Genomic DNA, 27,638 nt, shown 5'->3' on the forward strand with positions numbered 1-27,638 from the left:
AGTTCTTCTGTATCTAAATGCAAAAATGTTCAGAATTGTTTGAATAAAACAGACTACTGGGGGAAAAAAATCTGAATATGTTATGGATTGTGAGAAAGGACCCAAAAGCGAAATGCAAGAAAAAGTCTTTAATAAAGAAAAAGCAACAGTCCAAAAAACAGAAATTCTCTTCAGAGATAAATTCCAGCAACAGCCGTCAATACGATAAGGCAAATAAAAATATCCTCTTGAAAAAACAAAAAACACAGCAGAGGGAACAGGTCTGGCGGCGTGAAGCCTCAGTCTCTCAGAGGAGGTACAACACACGGCTGGCGGGTAGGAAGCTCAGGCTGGCAGACATCACCAGGTAAACTGGACCGAGTGCAAAGCAACCCGATAATCAGCAAACACAGAGTAATAAATTGTACAGACCAGATCCAGACAGGACTCAGACTAAACAGGTACATAGAATGGAGAGAAAGCCTCTGCATAGTTGACTCTAGGAATAATCCGGCAATGAAGCAGGGAAATGGGAAGCTAGAAGTAGCAAACACAATCAGAGGGAAAGGAGAACAGGTGTGAGAGAATTAACACAAATGCTGATAGCAAACTAGAAACAGCTGAGGAGAGTGAAAGAGCATGTGGAAGAGAGTGAGTGAGTAACCAGTAGAGGGAGACAGAGACGGATACCAGAACCATGACAGTACCCCCTCCCCTAACGAGCGCCCCCTGGCGCTCCCAAGGGAGGAGCCTGGCGGGCACGGAGGAAATCTTCAATGAGCGAGCAGTCCAGGACATCCCGGGAGGGAACCCAGCTTCTCTCCTCAGGACCATACCCCTCCCAGTCCACTGAGAACTGGTGTCCACGACCCCGGCGGCGCATATCAAGGAGCTTACGAACCCTGTAAACCGGAGCTCCCTCGACACGAACGGAAGACAGAGTGGGGCGAAGAGAAGCACGCACGACAGGCTTGATGCACGATACGTGGAAGACCTGGTGGATGCGACGTAGGTTAGGAGATAGTTTGAGTCTGACAGTAACTGGGTTGATAATCTTAACGATCTGAAACGGACCAATAAACCGGGGAGCCAATTTGCGGGAGACAGACTGGAGTGGCAGGTTGAGGGTGGAAAGCCACACTCTCTGACCACAAATATATCTTGGACTCTTGACACGTCGCTTGTTAGCGGCTCTTTGGGTACGAACCTTAGTATGACAGAGAGCTGACCTCACCCTTCTCCAAGTACGTTTACAACGCTGCATAAAGGCCTGAACTGACGGCACATTAGATTCAGTGTCCTGAGAAGAAAACAGGGGGGGTTGATACCCCAGGCAGCAATGAAACGGCGACAGACCGGTGGCGGACGTGGGCAGGGAATTATGGGCATATTCTGCCCAGGGAAGCTGCTCAGACCAGGACGCGGGGTTACGAAAAGCCAGGCTGCGCAAGATACGACTGACAATTTGATTGGCTCGTTCAGCCTGACCATTAGTCTGTGGGTGAAAACCCGACGAAAGACTGACGGAGGCTCCGATTAAACGGCAAAATTCCCTCCAGAACTGGGACGTGAATTGAGGGCCCCTATCAGAAACCACGTCAGAGGGGAGACCGTGAAGCTTGAAAACATGACTGACCATAATCTGAGCTGTCTCCTTGGCAGAGGGGAGTTTAGCGAGTGGGATAAAATGAGCCGCCTTAGAAAATCGATCAACGACGGTAAGTATCACAGTATTACCCGCCGACGGAGGAAGCCCAGTGATAAAATCAAGGGCGATGTGTGACCAAGGACGTGACGGGGAGAGGTCTGAGAAGACCCGCTGGAAGGGAGTTACTTGACTTAGTCTGGGCACACACGGCGCAAGAGGCAATAAAGCGACGCGTATCTCGTTCATGTGTTGGCCACCAAAAGCGTTGGCGAATACTAGCGAGAGTACCCCTAACGCCGGGATGGGCAGTTAATTTGGACGTGTGACCCCACTGAAGGACCGCTAAATGTGCAGAAACGGGAACAAAAAGGCGATTCTTAGGAACGTTACGTGGAGAGGTGGAGTGAGAAAGAGCACGCTTAACCAGTCTCTCGATTCCCCAGATGACAGCGCCAACTACGCGACCCTGAGGAATAATAACCTCCTGGGTCGAGGGGACCTCAGAGGAATCGAAAAGACGGGAAAGAGCATCAGGTTTCACATCCTTAGAACCAGGACGGTAAGAAATTGAGAAATTGAAACGAGCAAAAAACAAAGACCACCGGGCCTGGCGCGCATTTAGTCTTTTAGCGGAACGGATGTACTCTAAGTTCCTGTGGTCAGTCCAGACAATGAACGGAATGGCCGCCCCCTCCAGCCACTGTCGCCATTCTCCCAAAGCTAAACGAATGGCGAGCAGTTCACGATTCCCCACATCGTTATTACGCTCCGCGGGCGATAGGCGGTGAGAGAAGTAAGCGCAGGGGTGAACCTTCTCATCAGAGGAGGAGCGTTGAGAAAGAATAGCACCAACGCCCACCTCTGAAGCGTCGACCTCGACTATGAATTGTCTAGAGACGTCGGGGGTCATAAGAATAGGAGCGGTAGTAAAAAGAGTCTTAAGAAGGTCAAAAGCCCTTTGGGCGGACTCAGACCACCTAAAACAGGACTTGACCGAAGTGAGAGCTGTCAACGGCGCGGCCACTTGGCTAAAGTTTCGTATGAAACGTCGATAAAAATTAGCAAAGCCAAGGAAACGCTGAAGCGCAACGCGAGTGTCAGGGACTGGCCAATCAGTGACCGCCTGAACCTTAGAAGAGTCCATGCTAATCCCCTCTGCCGAGATAACAGACCCGAGAAAAGTAACTGAGGGCGCGTGAAAGGTACACTTCTCAGCCTTAACAAAGAGTCGGTTTTCCAGAAGGCGCTGGAGGACCCGGCGTACGTGTTGTACGTGAACTTGGAGAGAGGGAGAAAAAAATCAGAATTTCGTCAAGATACACAAAAACGAAAATATTAAGCATATCTCTAAGAACGTCGTTAATCAATGCTTGAAAAACTGCTGGAGCGTTGACAAGGCCGAACGGAAGAACGCGATATTCAAAGTGTCCTAAAGGTGTATTAAACGCTGTCTTCCATTCGTCTCCCTCCTTAATGCGAACTAAATGGTAAGCATTGCGGAGATCCAACTTTGTGAAGACCTTTGCTCCCTTCAAGAGCTCAAAGACTGATGACATAAGCGGCAAAGGATAGCGATTCTTAACGGTTATGTCATTCAGCCCTCGATAATCTATACAGGAACGCAAAGAACCATCTTTCTTCTTCACAAAGAAGAATCCCGCACCGGCGGGAGAGGAGGAAGGAACAATAGTGCCGGCGTCAAGGGAGTCAGATAGATACTTCTCTAACGCTTCTCGCTCAGGAAAGGACAGAGAGTATAGCCTTCCACGGGGCGGGGTTGGACCAGGAAGGAGCTCTATACTGCAATCGTAGGGATGGTGGGGGGGGAGAGAAGTGGCCCGGGAACGACTGAAAACCGCCCGCAGGTCGAGATACTCCTCCGGGACCCCAGTCAAATCACCCGGTTTCTCCTGAAAAACAGACAGAAGAGACAGGAGGGAATGCTGACGTTAAACACTCGACATGACAGGACAAATTCCAAGAAAGAATAGTGCCCTTAGACCAGTTAATGTGAGGATTATGTTTTACTAGCCAAGGGTGCCCTAAAACTACAGGGAAAAAAGGGAGAGTGAAAAATTAAAAAAGAAAGAATCTCGTGGTGGTTACCAGAAACAGTGAGAGATAAAGGAACGGAGTCACAGAGTACCCGAGGGAGGGCGCTACCATCAAGGGCGAAAAGGGAGGTGGCCTCCTCACGTTCCTTCAAAGGAATACCTTGTTCTAGAGCCCATGCCTTATCGATGAAATTCCCCTCTGCCCCTGAGTCAAACCAAGGCGTTACAGGAGACCGAGAAACCCGGCCAGTGAAGCGTGATAGGAATGGTAGTGCAGGACTTGGGGGGGGGAGATCAGAGAAGTTGCGCTCGCCAGTAACCCCTCCTCTACTGGCGAGCATTGGCTTTTAACGGGCATGTTGGAATGAAGTGACTGGCCGAGCCGCAATATATGCATAAGCGGTTGATGATTCTGCGTTCATGTTCCTTAGCTGAGATGCGAAGACCCCCCAGCTGCATGGCCTCAGACTAAGAGCTGGCGGAGGCGGGCGCTGATGCGGCGGAAGGGGCGAGAAGTAGGGCGGTCTCCATGCCTCGGTAGCGGCGGCGGAGCAATCAAAAAACGCTTCTCTATATGAATGGCTAGGTCAATAAGAGGGTCAACAAGCTTGGGTACCTCACGGGCGATAACCTCATCCTTAATGTCAGCGTTCAGTCCCTCCAGAAAGCGAGCGACCAGAGCTGGCTCGTTCCAACCGCATGTGGTGCCTAGGGTGCGAAACTCAATAGAGAAGTCCGCGGCGGAACGTCTTCCCTGACGGAGGGTGGAAAGGATGCGGGATGCTTCGTCCCCGTGAGCAGAGCAATCAAATACGCGTATCATCTCCTCCTTAAACAGATCAGACTGATTAATGCACTCTGCCCCAGCCTCCCAGGTAGCGGTACCCCACTCACGTGCCCGTCCGGTAAGGAGCGAAATGACGTAAGCAATCCGGGCTCGATCCCTTGAGTAAGTGGCTGGCTGAAGAGAGAACACCACCTCGCACTGAGTCAAAAAGGAACGACACTCTGTTGGCTCACCAGCGTAACAGGGCGGGTTGTTTATTTTGGGCTCAGGAGTCTCTGGTGTTCTGGAATGAGTAGGTGGATCTCGACGAAGCTGAAACACTTGCATGGAAAGATCTGACATCTGGGCGGCCAGGGTCTCAACGGCGTGTCTGGCTGCGGTCAGTTCCTCATCATGCCTACCGAGCATAGCTCCCTGGAGTTCGACAGCCGTCTGAAGAGGACTCTCCTTCGCTGGGTCCATACTGGCCGGATTATTCTGTTATGGATTGTGAGAAAGGACCCAAAAGCGAAATGCAAGAAAAAGTCTTTAATAAAGAAAAAGCAACAGTCCAAAAAAACAGAAATCCTCTTCAGAGATAAATTCCAGCAACAGCCGTCAATACGATAAGGCAAATAAAAATATATCCTCTTGAAAAACAAAAAACACAGCAGAGGGAACAGGTCTGGCGGCGTGAAGCCTCAGTCTCTCAGAGGAGGTACAACACACGGCTGGCGGGAAGGAAGCTCAGGCTGGCAGACATCAGCAGGTAAACTGGACAGAGTGCAAAGCAACCCGATAATCAGCAAACACAGAGTAATATATTGTACAGACCAGATCCAGACAGGACTCAGACTAGACGGGTACATAGAACGGAGAGAAAGCCACTGCATAGATAACTCTAGGAATAATCCGGCAATGAAGCAGGGAAATGGGAAGCTAGAAGTAGCAAACACAATCAGAGGGAAAGGAGAACAGGTGTAAGAGAATTAACACAAATGCTGATAGCAAACTAGAAACAGCTGAGGAGAGTGAAGGAGCGTGTGGAAGAGAGTGAGTGAGTAACCAGTAGAGGGAGACAGAGACGGATACCAGAACCATGACAGAATATGTATCTTATGACTTCTTTTGATTATTTTAACAAAAGCAACAATAATAATTAGTAATAATTGTAATAATAATAATAATAATAATAATAATAATGTCAATGGCCCTTGGTTGGTATTGTTGGCAGAATTCAGCCTTCTGCAAAAACTAATTGAGGAACCCTGTTATAAAGTTTTATCAGAAGAAGAAAAGCCCATGTATCCCAACTTTTTATTGTGTTAAAACTAACAGGGTCATGAATTGAGAAATAAAATTCTCATTGATCTTTTCACATATAAGCGGTCATTGTACTTGTGACGAGTGGGGCGGGGCCGAGAGCCGTGGGAACGGAGCGAGGCCGGTGGAGTGATTGGGAAATGAGCAACACCTGCTCCACTCACCGGTCTCGAGTCCCACGGAGGAGATCGGAAGGATATAAAAGAGGAGCGACGACAGTGAAGGACGAGAGAGGACCAGGCCTGGGTTTTATTTTGTGTTTGGTTTTTTGTTTGTGCGCGACAGTCGCCTGTGAGGGGCTGTCGCGCTATTTTATGTTTATTTGGTCATTAAAGTTTTATTTGAGTGTCAAAAAAAAAAAAAAAATTCCTGTTCCCAGACACGCTGCCGCTCGGCCCTCCACCAGCTGTGTGAACTCCTCCGCGGTGCCTGGCGGCGGCACTGGACGGCCCTCGGTGGACGGCACGACACTCCTCCGCCGCCCGGTGGACGGCGACGGCTCCTCCGGTTTTGGGCACCCGGCAGGAGTCCCCTGTTCCCTGCTCCTCCTCTTCTATGGGATGGCAGCAGGCTCCGGCCCCCTGGCAAACGGCGCCGACTCCTCCGCTCCCTCACGGATGGCAGCCGCCCCTCTACATCACGGGCGGCCGGCAGCGAGTTCGTCCGTCCCCGGCAACTCACTCCAGCCCACCGCCTCAAGCGTCCATGGCGCCAGACTGCTACGCCCTGCTCCACGGCACCGCGGATTCACCCCAGCGGCAAGGGATCTTCGGCAGCGCGTCCCTCCTTCCTCCCGGGTTTCGGCACCAGTGTAACACTATAAAACTCCATAATTACGGGAAGAAGGAGGCGGGAACCGGCGAACATTCAAATAAAGCTTTAATCACAAAATAAACATAAAACAGCGCGACAGCCCCTCACGGGTGACTGCCGCGCACAAATAAAAACCAAAACCACAAAATAAAAAACCAGGCCTGGTCCTCTCTCGTCCTTCACTGTCGTCGCTCCTCTTTTATATCCTTCCGATCTCCTCCGTGGGACTCGAGACCGGTGAGTGGAGCAGGGTGTCGCTCATTTCCCAATCACTCCACCGGCCTCGCTCCGTTCCCACGGCTCTCGGCCCCGCCCCACTCGTCACAGTACTATTTAACAAATCCTTTGAATTTCAGAACTCAACACTTTCTCATTAGTCTAAAAACAGCCTTTATTGAAACCAAGATTCTAAAATGGCTTGTTTTGGAATCTGTCACATTATGATGTCACAATGTGATGAAAGCCCACCTCTGCAGAAGATGATCAACAGTTACTTCAACATCACCGCCTATTTAGCAGTGGAGAAACAGTCTCAGAAAACTTTGCTACATTTTGCTAAATTTACAAATTCATTAGCTGAAGAAACTGTTAGAAGCATATCTTATTGTGATTCAATGTTCAGATCATGTCATCCCATGTTCCTGAGGGGGGCAAACTGGCAACCCTCTTTACATGTCTTTTTTATTATTATTATTATTATTATTATTTGTCTCTTCTAGATTTTCTGGCTGTGATCTTTCAGATCAGCATTGTGAAATGGTGTCATCAGCTCTACAATCCTCAAACTCTGTCCTGAGAAAGCTGGATCTGAGTAAAAATGACCTGCAGGACTCTGCTGTAAAGTATATTTTTGATGGACTGAAGAGTCCAAACTGTCAGCTGCAGATACTGAGGTATTAAGAACTTATAAGAGATAATTTACAGTCAACTAATCACATTGTTGATGTGTATCTGTAGATGATCTGACTGTGTGTGTCTGTAGATGATTTGTGTGTATGTAGATGATCTGACTGTTGTGTATGTAGATGATCTGACTGTGTGTGTCTGTAGATGATCTGACTGTGTGTGCCTGTGTAGTTGATCTGATTGTGTGTCTGTAGATTATCTGTGTGTGTCTGTAGATGATCTGACTGTTTGTCTGTAGATAATCTGACTGTGTGTAGATGATCTCTGTGTCTGTAGATGATCTGACTGTGTGTATCTGTAGATGATCTGACTGTAAATAATATGTGTGTGTCTGTTGTTGATCTGTGTGTCTGTAGATGATCTGACTGTTTTTGTGTGTTCTGCTCTCTTTCAGTCTTGCTGGATGTAACCTCACTTGTGAAATGGTGTCATTATTTCTTCAATCCTCAAACTGTGTCCTGAGAGAGCTGGATCTGAGTAACAATGACCTACATGATTCAGGAGTAAAGCTGCTCTCTGATGAACTGAAGAGTCCAAACTGTAAGCTGCAGATACTGAGGTATAAATAACATATAAGAGATAATGTGGGCTCTGTTTCTATATAAATGATCGAAGGCGTCGTCTGTATAAAGTGAATGGGAGGATCTGTGACACAGTTGTGGAGATTTTGTATTTAACTCTGAGACATTTCTACCTGCCCAGGGAAATTGTATGTGTTCTGGTGGTGGTTGTTTATGTACCTCCCAGTGGCAAGATTGTATTCATATGCTACGGCAGCAACATCGAAAGGCCCCAGTAATTGTTGCAGGAGATATGAACCAGTGTAAACTGGATATAACAATGCCAGGTAACTTGCTGGATAAATGTTTTGTAAATGTGGAGGGACCATATGTGTCACGGATAAGGCCACCGGCTGCAAACTCAGGTGATAATTTGGTACATCTTGTACCAATATATATTTCTAAGCTGAAAAGCAGTAAACCAGAAAAAAATGTAAAAACAGACTAAAACTGGTTTCTGTGTGATACCAACTAAGGAGATTACAATCTATCCAAATAATAAGATGTACATTACTAAAGATGTCAAGCATGTGATGAATCTGAGGAAAATTGCTTTTAAGAAGAAGGACACAAAATAATTAATTTACCTAGAAAAAGAGATAAAGAGGAAAATACGAGAGATGAAGATGGCTCATAAGGTAAAATTGAAAAGGCTTTTAAGGGTAATAATGCAAAATAGATATGGGATACTATGAAGGGAATGACTGGATTGTCAACAACACAGAAATCTTTAGAGTTAGATAATGAGATGGAGTTTGTAAATCAACTGGATAAATTTCTCTAGGCTTGATAAAGGGAATATTTCAGATCAGAGTGTGACTATTATTAATTCAGTCATACCTGAGTGGTCAGACAGAATTGATGTTACGTTTGAACAAGTGAGGAGTACTTTTAAAAAGTCAAATGAATTTCTTAATTTCTTTTAGACCTACCTGAAAAACCTGAATAGCACTGTTGACTTATTTAATGTCTTGTGTCTGCTATTGCTTGTAATTTGGAAAAGATTCTTAGCTTTCAGCCCTGCATGTCTGTATGAGACCCAGACTGTAATAATTAGTAGCAACCAAAAAAATGCAAGTTAAGTTTTAAATGATCTTCTCAAATTCAAATTTAGTTTTAAGAGCTTTATTTTTGTAATTTTTTAATATATTTATTTTATTAAAATGGAAGTTAATCCTAATCTTATTCATTGGAACCACCGTCCGCTGCTCAATACGCAGCATTAAGTTAAGACAAATAAAGTTTGGTTCTACACCAGAAACATAAACCATCTATAATGCTAACAAGAATACATCTTAAAATATACTCCCACTTATCATTTGTCATAAACATTCTTTATTTTTATGAAAATACCACAAACTGCATAAAAACACATACAGAATATATCGTCACAATCATATGTGACCCTGGACGACAAAACCATTCATAAGTAGCACGGGTGTATTTGTAGCATTAGTATATTAAGTAAAGATCATGTTCCATGAAGAATTTCCTAACGTAAATATATATAAAAAAAATTATCATTAGTAATATGCATTGCTAAGGACTTCATTTGGACAACTTTAAAGGCTATTTTTTTGCACCCTCAGATTCCAGATTTTCAAATAACAGTTAAAACGCTAATGCAAGGGTGATTCTAATGCAGCGTCTATGGGAGGGACAGTACATTTGACATCGTTCTCTCTTCTGACTGCCATTATCAGTCTCTCTCAATTTTTCTCAAATTTGCTTTTATTGAAAGTCACGAAAACACTATTGTGGAGTTTTTCTTTTGCTATTTGAGCAAATGGGAATTCAAAAAATATATTTGTGGTACTCTCCCATTTACTGCTCTTCAAATTTACCCAACTTTGACGACTTCCACTGCTGAGAAACCCGGAAATGTGTAAAGGGTCCATTGACAGATCTTAACGCACTCTGACTCATAACACTTGCGCACATGGAAGAAAATTCACAGAAATTCTATTCAGTATAAAGAACATGTGAGAATAAATCTGTTCTCAGATACCAGTGATAACACGAACTCAGCATCCGCTCTTTTCTCTTTTCTTTGGTGTTTGTTTGCACTGGTTTTTGGAACAGCGGCACCACTCTTTTGTGCAACAGCAGCTGCACCGGGCACATGATCACAGCTTAAATCTAATTGGACGGGCCGTTTCATCGCGGAGCAACGGAGAAAAAATGACACAGGACGAAAAAAAAATTCTCCCTTTTTCGTGCTGCGAATCTTCGCGCCTGGTGTGAATAGTCCCATAGGGATCTATTGATTCGATTCAAAAGCATCATTGCGCCAAATTTTCGCATCAGCCCTTTAGAGTTAATCAGAAATTTTCAACTCCAATTGTTACTTTTTCCGGAGTGCCTCAGGTTGTGTGAATGTAACCCCTTTCTCCCGGGTCCTCACTGCCACACCTCGTACTCGCTCCGAGTGGGCCTCGAACCCGGGTCTCCGGGATGGGAGGCGGACGCACTAACAAGGAAGCTAAATGACTGCAGCCACTAGCATCAGTCGCTATTGTGTCTCTTGGGATCAGGGGAAGGAGGTTTACCTGCACAGCACCTACTCGCTGGTCTTCGTTACACTCAACTCCCTAAACCTAATTCCAATCGGTGTCACGGCACCAATGTAACCCCTCTCTCCCAGGTCCTCACCGCCACACCTCTTACTCGCTCCGAGTGGGCCTCGAACCCGGGTCTCCGGGATGGGAGGCAGACGCACTAACAAGGACGCTAAATGACTGCAGCCACTAGCGTCAGTTGCTAGTGCGTCTCTTTGGATCATGGGAGTGAGGTTTACCTGTACAACACCTACATGAGTACACCGTTTCTTTTTACTCTTTATACAGATGATTGTAAAACTGATATCAAAAATATATCCTGATTTCTAATTATAAATAAAAAGAAGACAAAGGAAATAATTTTTGATCTCTCAGAGTATAGGTATCAAAAACAAGTGACATACATAATATTCAGATTGAACAAGTGTCTGCCTTTAAAAATCTGGGTGTCTGTGTGGATGCTGCTTTATCATTGAGTGCACATATAGGCTAACATTGTTGTAAGGTACAACAACGTATCTATTTTCTCAAGAGACTAAGGTAATTTGGAGCAAATAAGCAGATCTTCTTGTTGTTGTTTCAATCTGTAATACAGAGTGTTGTGCAATATGGAATATGTGCATGCATGGTATAGTTGTCTCTCTGTTCACCTCAAAGCTTGACTGGCTAGACTGCTATCTATTTGTTCTAAAATTTTAGGTCAAGTGCTTGAGCCAAGTTTTCAAGATCTGTATACAAAAAAAAAAAATGTTGGTCTCGTCAGGAAAAATTATGTCTGACCCTTCTCACATTTTCCATGAGGAATATACATTTTTGCCTTCAAACACAAGGCTTAGACTGAACAGATTATGTAAATCCTTTGTTTATCAGTCTGTAATATTAATCAATCAGAATTGGGGGTCTAAGTAGGCCTCTGGGCTCTGGAAAATAGAAAGGACTATACTAATGCACTGTAGCCATGTGTTTATGTAGTTATATTGTTGTTGTTTTATTTTTTTTATTAAGTTGTGTGTATTGTACTGTGTGGTTATTAATTGTTGTGGAAGTGAATTGATGTGAAACAGTACACGCTGTGAGTTATTCGGCACTGTGCCAGATCTCTGGCGTGTGGCATTTGGCTGCAGAAAAAAAATAATCCTACATTTTAAAAAAACTTGTTGATATCATTTTCGAGTCCATGAGTTTGCCTACCAATGGTATTAGAGGAGCACAGCTTTCACTCTCAACCAAACTAACATTACTATCCAATCAGCAGCCCTGATGAATGGAGAAGCACGACACATTGAAAAAGCTGTGAGGTGCAATGGTCAAAGATCAAAGATGTCCATCTAGCGCATATTTGCATAGAAAAACTAATTAAAAAGCTCAATAAGAACAATATGATTGCCAGAACAAATTTACCGGGATTTTTCAAAAGCTCCTGTTCACACATGATATCTTAATGGTAACTTACCAGTAAAGACTGTATGTGTGAAAAGGGCTAAACTCTTCTTCTGCTTATGCTGTGAATTTAATTTGCTTAACGTTCATCTGGGAATACAGTGTGCATTATCTCACTAGATTTCTAACGTAAATCATTTATAAACCATCACCAACACAGGAGAATACATCAACCCATTTCTAAATATGCCATTTATTGTACATTGCGGTTTCAAAATAAGTTTCTGAATTTGCATGTGGCCAAATATTAACATTTAACGGATTTAAACATTGTGTAATCATGCTGTAAACTGAAACGTCACCAGGCCGTTGGCACCCTCTGCAGGTATTTGTTATAATATATAATGTACTTAAGTTGGTTATGTTCATATTATGTATAGCCATCTTACATTATGTATTTTAACAGTGTTGTTCAATAAAAAAAAACCATGTAATTACTTGGTTTTGATATTTTATTTGAGCCAATTATTATTGCCTCATTGTTAGTTTATATATAAATCATCATACTGGTTGTGTTACCAAAAAGAAATTCAGATTACTCAATTGTAAAAATAATTAGTAGATTACATGATTACAAAATAATAATAAGTTACAGCCCTAGATTTTTAAAATATTTCAAAATACAACTGCATTGTCTTTTTTGTCATTAAAATAAATATTTTGTCATTGAAAATTTCTTCAAATAGTATTAAAATATTGTCTTTTTCTAGTAAACCAAGCATCTGTATTTTGTCTCATCTTGTGAGCTAAGTGTATTGTCACAACCCTAGTGTCGATGAGCTGTGATATAGCTCATAATTTTCCAAGCCTTCATTCTTCTGGTCAGCCATATATTCATGAAAAAAAATCAGTTTGTGAATAAGGAAAGCAATTACTTTGCCATAGTATCCTTTCAAATGTCAAAGTTGCCACAGTCATTGCATGCTTTACATGTGCTGCCCCATCCCCCTGCCCTGCCCCCGGAAAAAAAGTTCAGGCTCAGGATTTTTTATTTTTTTTTGCTTTAACGGGATAGTTCACTCAAAAATGAAAATTAGTCCAAGATTTACTCACCCTCAGGGCATCCTAGACATGTCTGACATTACTGTAATGCGCAGCTTCCGGTCTCTCAAGCAGGCGCATTCTTGACAAGGCGGTCGAGCACATGATGTAGGCGTAACGAAAGGTGCAACGTTAGATAGTGACGAACGCGGTTGCATAGAGGTGAAACAAAACAAAACACCTGTCACAAACTTATTTAAACATCCTGGGTATTGACACGAATGCACCATTTTAATCAAAACAGATACAATTTACTTGTTCACATGGTTTCTCAGTGCTGTACACAAAACTTACTCTCGCGAGACTACAGTCTTCTTTCTGGATCTTACGTTGCCCCTTTTGTTACACCTACGTCATACGCTCAAACGTGCCTGCTTAAGAGACCGAAAGCTGCACATTACAGTTTATAAAGTTTTAAGCATTGACATTTTTCTTAAACTAATGCATCGTTTCACTTCAGAAGGCCTTTATTAACACCCCGGAGCCGTGTGGAGTAGTTGTATGATGGATAGATACTTTTTTTTTCAGATTCAGAATCAGGGGCACCATTCACTGCAATTATACAGATTGGAGCAGACAGGACAATGTCGAATATAACTCCAAATGTGTTCGTCTGAAATAGAGGAATGTCAGACACGCCTAGGATGCCCTGAGTGTGTGTAAATCTTTGTCTAATTTTAATTTTTGGGTGAACTATCCCAATAATCCCTGTGTGAGATGCAAGACAATTTTTGGAAGAGATTCCAACAATAAAGTGAAATGGAGTTGAATTGAATGTACAGTTAGCCGGTCATGATGTTGATGTGTGTTTGTATATGATCTGACTGTTAATGTGTTTGTTCTACTCTCTTTCAGTCTTGCTGGCTGTAATCTCACTGCTCAGTGTTGTGAGAGTTTGTCATCAGCTCTTCAATCCTCAAAGTGTGTCCTGATAGAGCTGGATCTGAGTAACAATGACCTGCAGGACTCTGGTGTAAAGTTTATTTCTGATGGAGTAAAGAGTCCAAACTGTAAGCTGCAGATAGTGAGGTATTAAGAATATATAAGAGATCATTTACAGTATGTCCGTACATGATCTGTTTGTGTCCTGTAGATGATCTGTGTGTATGTCCGTACATGATCTGTTTGTGTCTGTAGGTGATCTGACTGTGTGTCTGTAGTCAGTGTGTGTGTCAGTCTGTGTGTGAGTCTGTAGATGATCTGTGTGTGTGTGTAGTTGATCTGTTTGTGTGTATCTGTAGATGATCTGTAGGTGATCTGACTGTGTGTGTCTATAGATGTTCTTTGCGTGTCTGTAGACTATCTATCTGTGTGTGTCTGTGTATGATCTGACTTTGTGTGTCTTTAGGTTGTCAGGCTGTTTGGTGTCAGAGGAAGGCTGTGGTTATTTGTCTTCAGCTCTGAGTTCAAACCCCTCACACCTGAGAGAGCTGGATCTGAGCTACAATCACCCAGGGCAATCAGGAGTCCAGCTGCTCACATACAAACTGAAGGATCCAGACTATAAACTGCAGATCCTCAAGTATGTCAAACACTAATACCGACATACTAAACGTGTGTGTAGGTGTTTGTGTGTGTGTGTGTGTGTGTGTGTGTGTGTGTGTGTGTGTGTGTCTGAATGATGCAGATCTACATTCATGTGTGTTTATAGTGTGGATCGTGGAGGAGAGAAGATGATGACAGCAGGACCTCGAAAATGTAAGTCCAGAAACACACACACACTCTCTCTCTCTCTCTCTCCCTCTCTCTCTCTCACACACACACACAGATTGTTGTTTGACTATATCACTGAGCTCATCTCACAGATTTTCATTGTTTTTCTGTCAGGTTAACGATATCTTCTGTGCCCTAAACAAATATAAAAGAAACCTGTGCAAAACACTAGATTCACGGAGAAACATGATTTGTCCTGTTTATGAGCCTTTTACTAGTTAGCAGTGCCGGTCACCACCCTTTGCTCACAAACATGATTTAAGTAGTGTGTCACTACATAACAGTATTATGTGGATTCAACTTTAGAGTCATGTTGAAATATCTTTCTTTTAATATATTAGGATTTATATTTCTTGAATTAAAGATGTGTTTTGACACATGATTATTATTTCAGATCCATTTGAAAACGGCTCTCAAGCATTTTTTCAAAACACTCTCCGTTATGACTGGACAATAATTCAATATCAATATATATAGTGTAACACACCTTATATGTGACCGCTTTCAAGTGTGAGAGTTTTTCGTGCCATTAATGCTTGGCTAACCCCTTACGCTGCATTACGGCTCCGACACGTCCACCGGAGCTGATTACAGACACTCTAGTCAATGCTTGTGCCACGGCACGTTTCTGAAGCGTCCCATAAGCGCCTCTGCGTGTGGCTTCACTAAAGATACACATCTACATCTTTGTCCTGGCTGAAGCACCTTTGTTTCAATCTATAGGAATAATCAGCCTATGTTTTTATTTAAAGTTAAAGATATTAATATTAATAAGGTGAGTATAAGAGTCTTTTGTTTATTTGATGATGAGTTCACATTTCTTGTTTGTATGAAGGTTAAAAATCATACTTTGTGCATTAAGTGCTGACACGCGAACGGTTGCTGTTTACGATGTTTATTATCATAAGTTCCTTAACTCTGTGTTTCTGAAGCACATTTGTAATGGCAAAGCAAAAAAAGCAGGGGAAACTCTGATTGGGTGGCGGTGATGTTGTCATCATATACAGTAGGTGGCCAACCAAAATGAGCTTTTTGCCGCTGCGTCTGCAAAGTGCATTTGCAGCTTTTGACCGCTGAATGGCACTTTAAACACAAGTTATCAAACAAGCACATCAAAGCACATTTTTGCAAATAGCCATCAGCTTTCCCTTGCCGATTTGTTACATTTGACGGCTGCAGTCGGGGAAAATGAAAGAAAAACACTGTAGTTAAAATATTGAATATTCACAGATGAAAAAGTTTAGTACTTGTGAAGTTATGTGTGTTTCTTAGAACAAATTCCAGCAGGATAAATGTCAAGCCTATGAGCCTGTGCTTATATTTTCTCTAAGTTACTCAGTATTACACCTTGTTTTAGATTTGACACATTTAATAGGTGTGCAGTATTATTTATATATTATGATTTATGTGTTATATTATCCTAAAGAAATGGTGGTTTACTTTGCATCGGAGCATTAAAAGTGGTAGACTTTTAGTGAGCTAGGCTACAAATATCTACATTCAAAAACCCAATACTCAAACACACAATTCCCAAACTTATCACAAATACATTTTTAATTTATATTTAAAAATTCCTTTAATAAAACAGCATGCATTTTTTTCACGCACATACTTTGTTATTCGTTACCTGTCCTTTATTTTGACAGATAACTTCTTAGGAAAAAGATATCTGTCTGTACACTGATTAAGAAATTGTTGCGTGTTTTATAAATTATTTCCTTTATTTTAGTAAACTCAAGTTCTCTCATTATAATCAACAAAATGCACACGATGTAAAAAAGAGCTTCATTAATTGACAGCTTCATTGATTTTAAAGGGATTCTTCTTTACTTGCTTTCATACAATTTAAGTAAAAAAATAAAAAAAATAAATGCAGCCGCATTTAAATGCAGATGTGTATACAGTATTCCTTAAAATATCAGAGTGCAAGATTTGTGTGGCGCGCATGATGCTGAGCATCATTTATTCTTATTTGTCTACATATTTTATCTTCATTACAAATCTTGTTTGGTTTTATTTTGGAAAATTGCATGTAAAAAATTATTAACTTTGTACTGCATATGCAAAATGTGAAACTTCCATCTTATTCCCAGTCTATAGCATTTTATAATTATGTGTACAATAATATTTAACTGAACCTGCTTTATATCTTTATTATTTAATGCAAAAGAGATTTATCAAAACAAGTTTATAAGAATCATGCTTCTGTTTAATCTTGACCAAGGACAACGAATGATCAATGATTTGAATTTGATATCATTTTAAAACGTCAAATAGCCTTCAATTTACAGGTTATAACTGCATCTCTCTCAGTTGTAGACTTGTGAAGATTATTTTTTAATGCGGATCCCGTACTGTAAGCGAAAAGAAATGTGCTCTATTATTATTCATATTCAAGTGTTTGTGCGAAAATTATTAATGCGCATGCATGACAGGGAGGCGCCCTCTCGATCACTTGATTTTTTTTCCTGAAAATAAAATAATAACTTACAATTAGAGTGCCTCACATATATGAGAAATATATATACAGAAAGCTTGAAATGTTAGCATTATGTAATCTGTGAAGGTTGCATTTTTCTTTAAAGGCGCGTCCAGTACTGTGGAGATGAGAGTCAGCACTGTGAATTTCATCTTGCAGCTGACAAGAAAACATCTGTTTATTAATAAATAATTAAAATGTCTCTTTTTTTCACAATCATTAAGCTACTTCTGCATGTGCTTTGTGGCAAACTTAATGCATGTGCTTGAGCGCAGAATATATTAAGGCTCATCATGTATTATAGATGTTAATTTAATATAAACGTGCGATTAGTTGAATAATGACTTAAATGAACGACTAGGCTACTAGTAACTAGAAAAATCTTACGTGGGGGGCAGACCTATTAAATACCTTCTAGACATCTCTGTTAAAGTTTTTAAAGCATTTTATACAAGTTTGCATAAATTCTGAGAAGATTTTCGTGAATCCGGCCCCAGGTTTTGACTGCGAATGTCACATCAGTAACGAATTGCCCAGTAATGAAACAAAAATAATTAGGCCTACATGACGTCTTGGGACAGTTTCTTATTACTGCAATATATTTTTACATTTGTATTGTCAAAATGACTGCAGCGTTGCCGCGAACAATTAAAACTGAAAATAGTAGCTACAAAGCAAAAAATACATTAAGAACAAATGTTTTTGTCTCTTTGGCAGATGCACGTCTCTTTCGGCAGTCTCTTTGTCTCTCTCTCAGAGGCGCCTCATCTCTCCTGAGAAAAAAAAATATTATATTGTGATTTATCTAATATTCTGTATGCAGTTGCAAAAATGACAAAAGCCAAACCAAATAAGGCATTTGTCCTACTTTGCCTAAACCTGCTCTGCAAGTGTGAAACTCTCATAAGACACTGTCCATATAAAGAGCAAGAGATTCACACCTTTATTTTAACACCCACAAGCTATACAGAACTACCCCAAACCCCAACCCCCCTCCAGCTGAACTGAATTCGGTCTGTTTTTTGGCTGCGAGGAACGATGTTGTCATGCTGCTGTGTTGAAATATGCTGCCTGCACTCACAGCAGCCCTACTCTTTTTATTCATTATTTTCTTGCAGCCCATATTATTATTTTTACCAGACCATAATAATAACAATTTCACAATTGAAAATTAATCATTCTTTTGCGAAAATCTTTGATATTTGTGAATGTAGGCATTTGCGGCAGGCTTTAAGACCAAGCGGAATCCTCTGCCAGATGTTCCCGCTTCACAGCAAGCGCGACTGATGCTAACTGACCCAGCTTCACTGTCAACGTTCAGATTTTAGAAAATCAGTTTGGGCGAATGCAACTTATTGATCATGAGCCCAACATTTAGCAAGGCAGGAAAACATTCAGTCTACCTGAAGGAAGACATATTTCAATGTAAGTTAATGCTGTTAAATAGAGAGTTAAAAAAACTAGTGTTGGCTATTCTTAAACTTGGACCTCATTATATTGAAGTGTTCTCTCATTGAAAAGTATGCATTTTATTTATTCACAGGCTATATGGTTGAAATAATATTTTAGTTCAAAACTTTAAGTGACATTGTTTAAAAAAATGCTTTATTGACTAATGTTTCATAGACCTTTGGTTGTTATGCTTTAAAATTCCATGCCATTTGCAATTTCACAGTATTTTCACCTTTCACCAGTCATAATTCTGTAATGATAAAATTTACTCAGGCCGATGGCATTTTTTGTATGACATTATTTATTTATTTTTAGAATAATTGTAGCCTACACAAATGGGTGAAGCAAAACAAATATGATTATTTCTCATAACTTTTTAACACTTATAAATAAACACTTATTTTCTAAAAGAGAAAGAATCACAATTAGCCCTTATTTTCCATTTCTGAAGTTAATTGGCAACCCTAATTATAATGTAATTATGTTTTGACTCCCCTGACAGTGGCACCTTCCTCAAAAAAACAAAACAAAACAAACAAACAAAAAAAAAAAACCTGTTGTAGGAGATATGCCAGCGAATAATAAATTTAAAAAAGAAAAAAGTGGGTGCTTGGTTTCCGAAATGGAAACCGATTACAGCTCGTTATCACACTGTAAAAAATTCTATGATGAAAAGTCATGATAACATTTTTAAGTTAGGCTACTTTAATTCATAGAAATAATTTAAGCAATTTAAAGCTTTTTTTAATACTAGATTCAACTTAAATCTCAATACTATTAAATAGAGTTTAAAATCTCAAGGACTATATAAGTTGAAACAGGTGAAAATGTCACAGTGCATGTTAAATAGCCTAAATGAACTTGTATCTTGTATAGTATCCGAAGACCTTGATTGCGTGTTACCATGAAACTAACAATAAAATTTGATTTTTTTAAAAAAATTAACAATCTCTGAATAAAATGGGACAGCAACCTTTATATCAAACATTTTTAAATCGTCCACAGCTGAGCAACACAGGAGGCAGGTTCTGCACCAGAGCGCACCAAGTGAATGTGCATGCACATGTAAAAAAAGGGGGGGGGGTTGTTTCTTAAAGTAATTTTCAGATGCAATGAAAAAAAACCTGGATAAAAACATACACGAAACTTGTAAATAGTTCACAACATAGCCTAGATTAGGCCCAGACTCTGTTGCTAAGTAGCCTATACTATAATGTAAATTTGTTAACCCACAGTAACACATTTTAACCAATTAATCACCAATTTTCGTTTGTTGCATGTTTTTTTAAAAACACGCTAAAAATAAATTACGTTTTTGAGAGGAAAAAATATATATAAGTCATGGATAAGTCGCATTTTATTACATTCAGAAATAATAACGGCGGGCCTTATAATGTTATAATGTACCAACAGGATATTTTTAGTTCCCCTCACTTTACAACAAATCAGAACAGAACAAGAATTAAATATATATAATTCTAATGAATAAATACAATTGAAGTATGTAATAATAATATAGGCTTAACTATTTATATATATATAATTTAAAACGAAACATAAGGTAAGGTTGGGCTTACCTCTCTCATTAGGGACAAATCCAAACGTTTCTATATTCGTGATGTTGCCCATTTGAAGCTTAGCTATTATTCATTAGGTAAAATAGGCTTTGTAGTTCACGTGTGTTTTACTATCGACGGAAAAAAAAATCATAATTAGCAAAAATATGCCAAAGTGGACTGCTGCTCACGCTGAATGGCGCGGTGAATGGCTGCGCTTTTTTCAGTGAATATGTGCATGTGAGGCACCAGCGCGATCAAACAGCTGAAACAGAAAATACTCCATTTTTGGTCACACAGTAAAGGCATAATTCAAAACGAAGTTAATAAGAATTATTTCTAAATGCTGGACCGTTCTCATTTCAATCTGCTTATGGAACCTGAAGGATTTTTTTATTATTATTTTTTTTTCCAAGAATGAACCGAAATGAAAACATTTAGCTTTTAATCTGTGTGTGTGTGTTTGTGTGTGTGTGTGTGTGATATATATATATATATATTATAATGTTATTGTTGTTTTACTTCGTCCTTTCATCTCCGTTTACAAACCAACATTTTACAATTAGGCTACAGTCATTTTGCAATCCGTCCCTTTGCACCACCTGCTGGCAGTTTTGCGAATGATTTTAACATGCGACTGACTTGAAGTTAACGCCGCGGCCCTGCCCTGCGGTCCTGCGGCATTATTACCCATTCTGGTTGTCCACCTACTTTAATGGCTGATTTAGAGTCTGATCACTCAGTATTTTTAGTTAGTTATTAATTTTACATGGCAGAGCTGTGATGTTTTGAAAGATTTTGCAATTATGCAGAAAATATTTTTATAGGGTCATTCAGACACACATAGAATCAAGACACACATCAAGAATCAGCACATGAATCTCAGCAATGGTGACAATGTGCAGATTCTTGATGTGTGTCTTGATTCTATGTGTGTCTGAATGACCCTCAACATCTAAACATCTTTTAATTCTCAACAAGAACTTTTATATGAAATGAATTCAAACTGGTTAGTAATAAATATGATAAAAGATGCTGAGATCTTTAAATCTATTAAAGTTTAATGTTCTGTTGCTGTAAGTCATTTTACTTTTTATTTAGTTGTTAGTTAGTGAAGGTGTTTGATTGTAAAAAATGTTAAAAATACCTGTAAAATAAGTGTTTGTTAAAGTTTAAATAAAGTTTTGCACTTTATTTAAATGAAGATATTTTACTTAAGTTTTACAGTTTTTGTTTTGTAGCTGTTGCTGCCTGTAACGGAGCGACTGAGACGAGAGACATGCAGATCCATATGCAAGGCTTTTATTTCCAGACATGGTCAAAACAGGCAAGGGTCAGACAACAACACAGGTATAGCACAGGCATGACAAAGGAGTAATCCAGAGACAGACGTGGGTCAAACGACGGCAAACATAATCCAGAGGGCTAAGCAAACTGGTAATCCAACTGACAGGCTATATTCCAGGCAAGGTGCAGACATAGTTCAAAACAGCAAGACAAAGGGATAATTCAAGGTGGGCTAAAATCCAAGGCAGGCAGAGAACACACAGAAACGAGATACACAGGCTAGGATCAAGATATGAATGACTAAGGCAATAAACAGGAATAAACTAGACTTTGACTAAAAAAACTTGGAATGGCTCCATAATGTAGCTATCACTTGGAGAGCGATAAACGCAATAGGGCGATTCCACAGTTTAGGCCTAACTGCAAGGACAATAGCCTGCAAAATCAATCTTCATGGAGAAAGCCATTGTCCTCAGGTTAACATCCTGAGAAAACCTGGGGTACAGCTGTGTGAAAGGCAGGATAAATCTGGCAATGGTAAACTAGTAAACTTTGATCAAAGTTGAGTTGATGTAAAATTTAACGTATGTAACATGGACGGAAAAACTGTGTAAATTCAAGCAGAAAGTGTACTTAATCTAATCTAATTCAGTTTTGTTTGTTCCTAATTTGGTATAGTTATGAGTCATGCATTGTGTATGGTTCACAAAACTGGTAATAGGACTTCCATGCAGGCAGGGTGGCCATCTAATATTATCTGTTCTATAAACTTAAAGGTGCATTTTTGATTCCGGTATGTTCATAAACTGAAAGCCAGCAAAATTATTAACAAATACCACAGGTATATTTTTTAAATTTATTTGCCAAATATAGAAGCCAAAGGAACTCCTACAAGTGTGCAAAGTTATAACGTGTGTAACGTGGATGGAAAAAATTTAACAATCCTGCAAGATTGCCTCTGTAACACAAAATATTACCATTTCATGAAAACTGGCAAATAGAAAAAGTTCATAACACATTAAAATAACCTGTCATCATTTACTATCAAATTTAAAGATCATACATCGTGAATGAAATAACATTTGTAACATGGACAGATAAAATTTGTAATTCTGCTGAACAGAGCACCAATAACTCTTTAGTTATTTTTACTGCAGAAGTAAATGGAAGTCAATTGAGGCAGATAAATGTCAATTAAGCAGCGGTCAGGGTGAACCTCATATCTGCCTGGTGACAATCATGGCAGTCGGTATAACCTACTGTGACCGTGTCCTGTGGTCCTGGAATGTTAAACTTATTCAAACAAGTCAGCGACTTTGAATGGGTTATGTCCCGTTATGGTAACAGGTCCATAAAAGATCCACATGGGATGAACACACTCAATGTCGTCTCTCCTTGGCCACGAGAATGAGTTGCCTGCCAGGTCTTTGTGTAGAAACTTGAACTTCACATGAGGGACGTCAACAACTTCACAGAGACAGTGATCTGTTACTCTTCCTATGTAATAGGCACGGTCATAATATACAGCATAATAGTCATCCATCTTGAAGTCTGAACCTGAAAGGCAAAAAGCAGGATATCAGAAAAAAAAATACTTTTTGCAATTATATGAGCACCTATTTATGAACCATAAACATGACAAAAAGGTAGTGATTTCACTGCTTAAATCTGTACAGCTGCTTTGTATCTAGCTGCTGTCTTCTCTGTCTTCTCTCCACTTGTGGGCCTGTTTTGCACTCTCATGACTGTGGGACTGGACTTCTGCAAAATTATATTAGGAAATAAACTTAAAAAGAGAGAGAATGCTCAGCTCACATTTTTCATGAGAACTTTTAAGCTTTGTATGGAATGAAAATAAAATATGGACAATTACCTGAGACTCACTGTTCAACTGTGTTTGGGAGCAGCCAGCTACAACAACAGGGTCAGTCTCATGTACTGCAGAACATGACAGTATTAACAAATACTGCGACAGCATGGGAATCATGCTTGGCATCATTTGACACAATTATCACTGAATCTCGTACTGAGTCTGGATCACCACAAGAACAAGAGTAGAAACACACTACTGGGTGAATTGTAACCTGGACTTTAGCCCAGTGGGCACTCTGTACCACGTTCTGTAAAAGGCATGTATAATTCTCAGCAGAGTCCATAATACAGACAACTGAAACTTTGGCGGGATTTTTCACTATTTCCCAGAACTTCTGCTGCCGCCATCTAGCTTGAAAAAGATGGTTGGGTAAGATCTTGAGCTCACTTTTCATCTCCTGGATAAATTTTTTAAGCTGCCCAGACCTGGGTTGTAGGGCCTTCCTAAGATTTCCACGCACTGTAGTATTTCCCCAGACCTGCCAGGAGACTTTGTTTTCTGCTGCTACATCTAGTGGTTGCAGATATGCATCAACACCGCATTCTTGAAATTTTTTACAGTCAGTACACAGTAACTTGTGAAGCTTTCTGGCATCATCTGAAGGTGGACAGATGGTGATGTCACTTGCATGGTATCGATCTCTGATTTCGCAGTCCAGATTTTTTGCTTGGACAACCTGGTTTATCACCTTTAACTTCAAGTCCATATTTTCACAATATTCACAAAGGCATTGGTTCAAATGGGCTTTTACATAGGGCAAAATGTGGCTTGGTCGGAGTGTGCAAAACTTGCTGAAGCACAACTTCATGTTGGGATTCTCATTTTGCCAGGCAGAGTATGTGGACTTCATGCTTTTCTGCAGGATTTGCTTCTGTAAGCCAGTTTGTTTGCTGACTGTTTTCTTGCGAGGCAGTGTGGTTGATACATCAGGTCTTCTCAAAAATGATTGCACAGAAAGCTAAATTGCATCACTTACTGCATCACAACATTTTTTACATTGTTCTGGATCATGCCCTGCTTTTCTCAGATGGTCATATTTCCTAATGATCTTCTGTGATATTCCTAACTTTCTGCTAGAGGCATTCCTGACTTGCTTACTGGCAGATCCAAGGATGGCTGCAAGATTGGCATTAAACATTCTTCTACTGGCTGTGGACATCTGTTTGCAAGTTTGCTTCACATATCCTAAAACAGAATCCACATCCTTGTCCTTACCGCCAAGCATCATGTCATGGAGAGCAGTTTTTTGGGGGGGCTTGCAGAGGCAACTAAGCCAGCTACTATTGTGCTATACTTCTGTGGACTTTTTGGCATAAGCCTTTTTATCCTCCAGGTTGCCTTCCTTCTAGAAAAATTAGTTTTGTACCCAGAACTGGTAGACAAAACAGGTGTTGCATTTAGCTGACACTGTATTTGAACCAGATTAGATTCCTGATTTGCAGGTGTTGCAGCCCCTGTGTGATTAGGTGGATTGTTATTGATGCTTGAGGCTTTCTTTGCTTCTGCTAACACCCTTTTCCTGGTGCGATCCTTTTCTCTCTCTTGTCTTTTCTTTTGTGCAGACATCCTAGCTCTCTGTTCACGCTTCTTGTTCTTAAAGTATTCCCTTCTTGCAGCTATTTTTTCCAGTTCACTCCTAGTTAGAGGCTTTCTTGACATGACACCTTGTGTTTCCTCACCCCCTTGAAGATTCTCTTTCTGGCGTTCTCTATACCTTCTCATCCTTTCACGCGCTTGTGCTTTCTGGATATTTCCTTCTTTTCATCTGATAGATTCTTCCTGTACTCCCTCAATCTCGTTTGCTCTTCCAATCTGTGCAGTACAAACAATTCAGGGTTCTGCTTTTACTTAGCCCGGTACCTCCGCATTCCAGCAGCAGCTTTACTTGTTCTTGAAACCACATCTGGACCATTCTCATTCGTTGGTAGGTTTCTCTCTCCTCCAGGACGCTCCATGGAGTGAAGCCTCAACTTGATGAGACCTGCCATAATTTCTGAAAAAAAGTAAATAAAATAAAGAAAGGCCACATACATATATATATATATATATATATATATATGTAAGGATATATGTATATTTGCAAAGGATATGTATATAAAAAAGACCTCTAACACTAGCTTGCTCTATTCTTTTTCTATTCTATCTGTTTTCTTTCTTTTTATTTATCATATTATTTAAAAGCCCTTGCTACATGTACTGCGTTTAAGCTAACTGAGACTTGTTATAGCACTTGTATATCATTGATCTTTTGTTGTTTTTGATTGCTTCCATTGTCCTCATTTCTAAGTCGCTTTGGATAAAAGCGTCTGCTAAATGACTAAATGTAAATGTAAATGTAATATGTGATATATGACTAATTATTTTTTAACACTTAAAATTTATAATTATGTGTTGAATTATATGCTCTGAACACCACAGCAAACTTGATTTACAGAATAGCTGTTTAATTTCTTGAATACACTTAAAATTAAGAATCTGAAATATGAATGATGACTGTTAGTCTCCATGTTCATGTCAATTACAAGATAAGGATATTATCTTCTCTATGATAGGCTGCAATTTACATAGTCTGATTTACAGAATATGATGCTGCATGAATGGTGGCCTACATAGTGTTTGGAAAAGTTTTTTTGATTTCATATTAGGCCTGCCAGTGTGTTCCGTTTAAAATAATGAATATAGGCTACTTCAAACATTTATGAGGCATGATGTGCTAAATATGATTTGGAGAAATAATACACAAGACTATAGGCTATTGCTGAGCTGTGGCTGTTGGCTACACTTGCACTCAAGAAATAGTTTGACTCTTGACTGGTCAATTAAGTGATGTAACGCTGAATTGCGTGATAGAAAGGAAATGAGCACAAATTCACGGTACGCTCTAGCTGCCATCAAACGTAGCTCTGGTGGAATTGAAAGTAAACTCGCGCATCGCCTGTGGCCTATATAATTTGGACATGATGAAGGTACACTTGACAGGCTGTGGAGCTTCATTTTACCACAAAGCTAATGTTTAAACTAGCTTTATTGTGTGCCGTCAGTGCGGAAAATCTGTGTGTTCCTTAACATTATAGCCCAGTTCACTGTTGTTTAAAAACCTATGCAATTAACACCGACACTTTAGATTGTGTTAACGCACTATTAACGTGTTAACTTCGACAGCCTAAGCTATATTCTTACGAACATTGGACAGAAAAAAAAAAATCATAAAAAAAGGAAAAACGTCAGCAAACTCATTGACGATGTTGACTTTCATGAACAGCTTATTGAGTTGAAAATACTCAATAAAAAAACCACGCATTTATACACCCTCAAAAATAAAATCTAATTTACGAGCAAGATGTGCAGAATCTGTCAAAATGTATACAAACACCATGCATGTATGCTCTTTCACGATGAACACGACACCGCTTTCGATCCAAAACCACTAGCAATCATCCGACTTGCACACTCTTTTCTCTTTTCTCACTACAATGATCCTATTTAATGTTAATGTTTTTATTTAATGTTTACTTAACCAAAGTTTACTGCATCGTGGTGGATTAAGGGAATTATACTTTCAGTGTTAGTAGTAGTATTTTGTAGAAGACACACCAAAATAAGTGTTATTTTATTAAAGGAAATGAAAGAAATGACTTAGGAAAAATCCAAATGCACTGAATGTCCCACCCTGACATCCGCTAAATCTGGGGACAGAAATAAAATAAAGTCTCATTACACGATAATGCCAAGGCTTAGTGGGATAAAATTAACTTTATTATTTCTTAAATCTATCTTAAACAAAATAGTGAACTAAAAATAAAAAAATGACAACAACTGGGTATTATTCGATCTATATTGTTCATTATACCCCATTGTGGCCAGAAACTGTGGAATCGTTCAATACAATACTCGGCAATGAGGAAGAGTAAGTCCATGGTTTATGTAGGGTGTTTGATTGGTTGCAGCTGTGTGTGTAATCAGTGCAATGAATGATGGAAAAAAGTAGTCCGGGGTGACATGCAACAGTTTGTGTAGTGTGAGAGTCCATGCAATTGGAAGGCAACATCTGGTGGTGAGCAGACGAAAAACCACAGACCGGATTCATGACAGTTTAAAAAAAATAAAATGTTACCAGTGTGAGCAATGGTGCCATTTGCACCATCTGGTGGGGTGATCTCATGAGTTATTATCACCATTATTTTTAAGAG

The 27,638-nt window shown here is 40.1% G+C and overlaps 1 protein-coding gene across 1 annotated transcript in view; it reads left to right on the forward strand.

The window, feature by feature from the left end:
- LOC109097827 (NACHT, LRR and PYD domains-containing protein 12-like) overlaps positions 1 to 27,638 on the forward strand; it is a 66,559-nt gene that overhangs the window by 37,421 nt on the left and 1,500 nt on the right. Inside the window, 5 exon segments of the mRNA XM_042754804.1 lie at positions 7,303 to 7,476; positions 7,884 to 8,048; positions 13,944 to 14,117; positions 14,437 to 14,610; positions 14,740 to 14,786. Coding sequence (XP_042610738.1) covers positions 7,303 to 7,476; positions 7,884 to 8,048; positions 13,944 to 14,117; positions 14,437 to 14,610; positions 14,740 to 14,786 — 734 coding nt within the window.

Source organism: Cyprinus carpio, unplaced genomic scaffold (genome assembly GCF_018340385.1).
Source record: "Cyprinus carpio isolate SPL01 unplaced genomic scaffold, ASM1834038v1 S000006593, whole genome shotgun sequence".
Taxonomy (NCBI): Eukaryota; Metazoa; Chordata; class Actinopteri; order Cypriniformes; family Cyprinidae; genus Cyprinus; species Cyprinus carpio.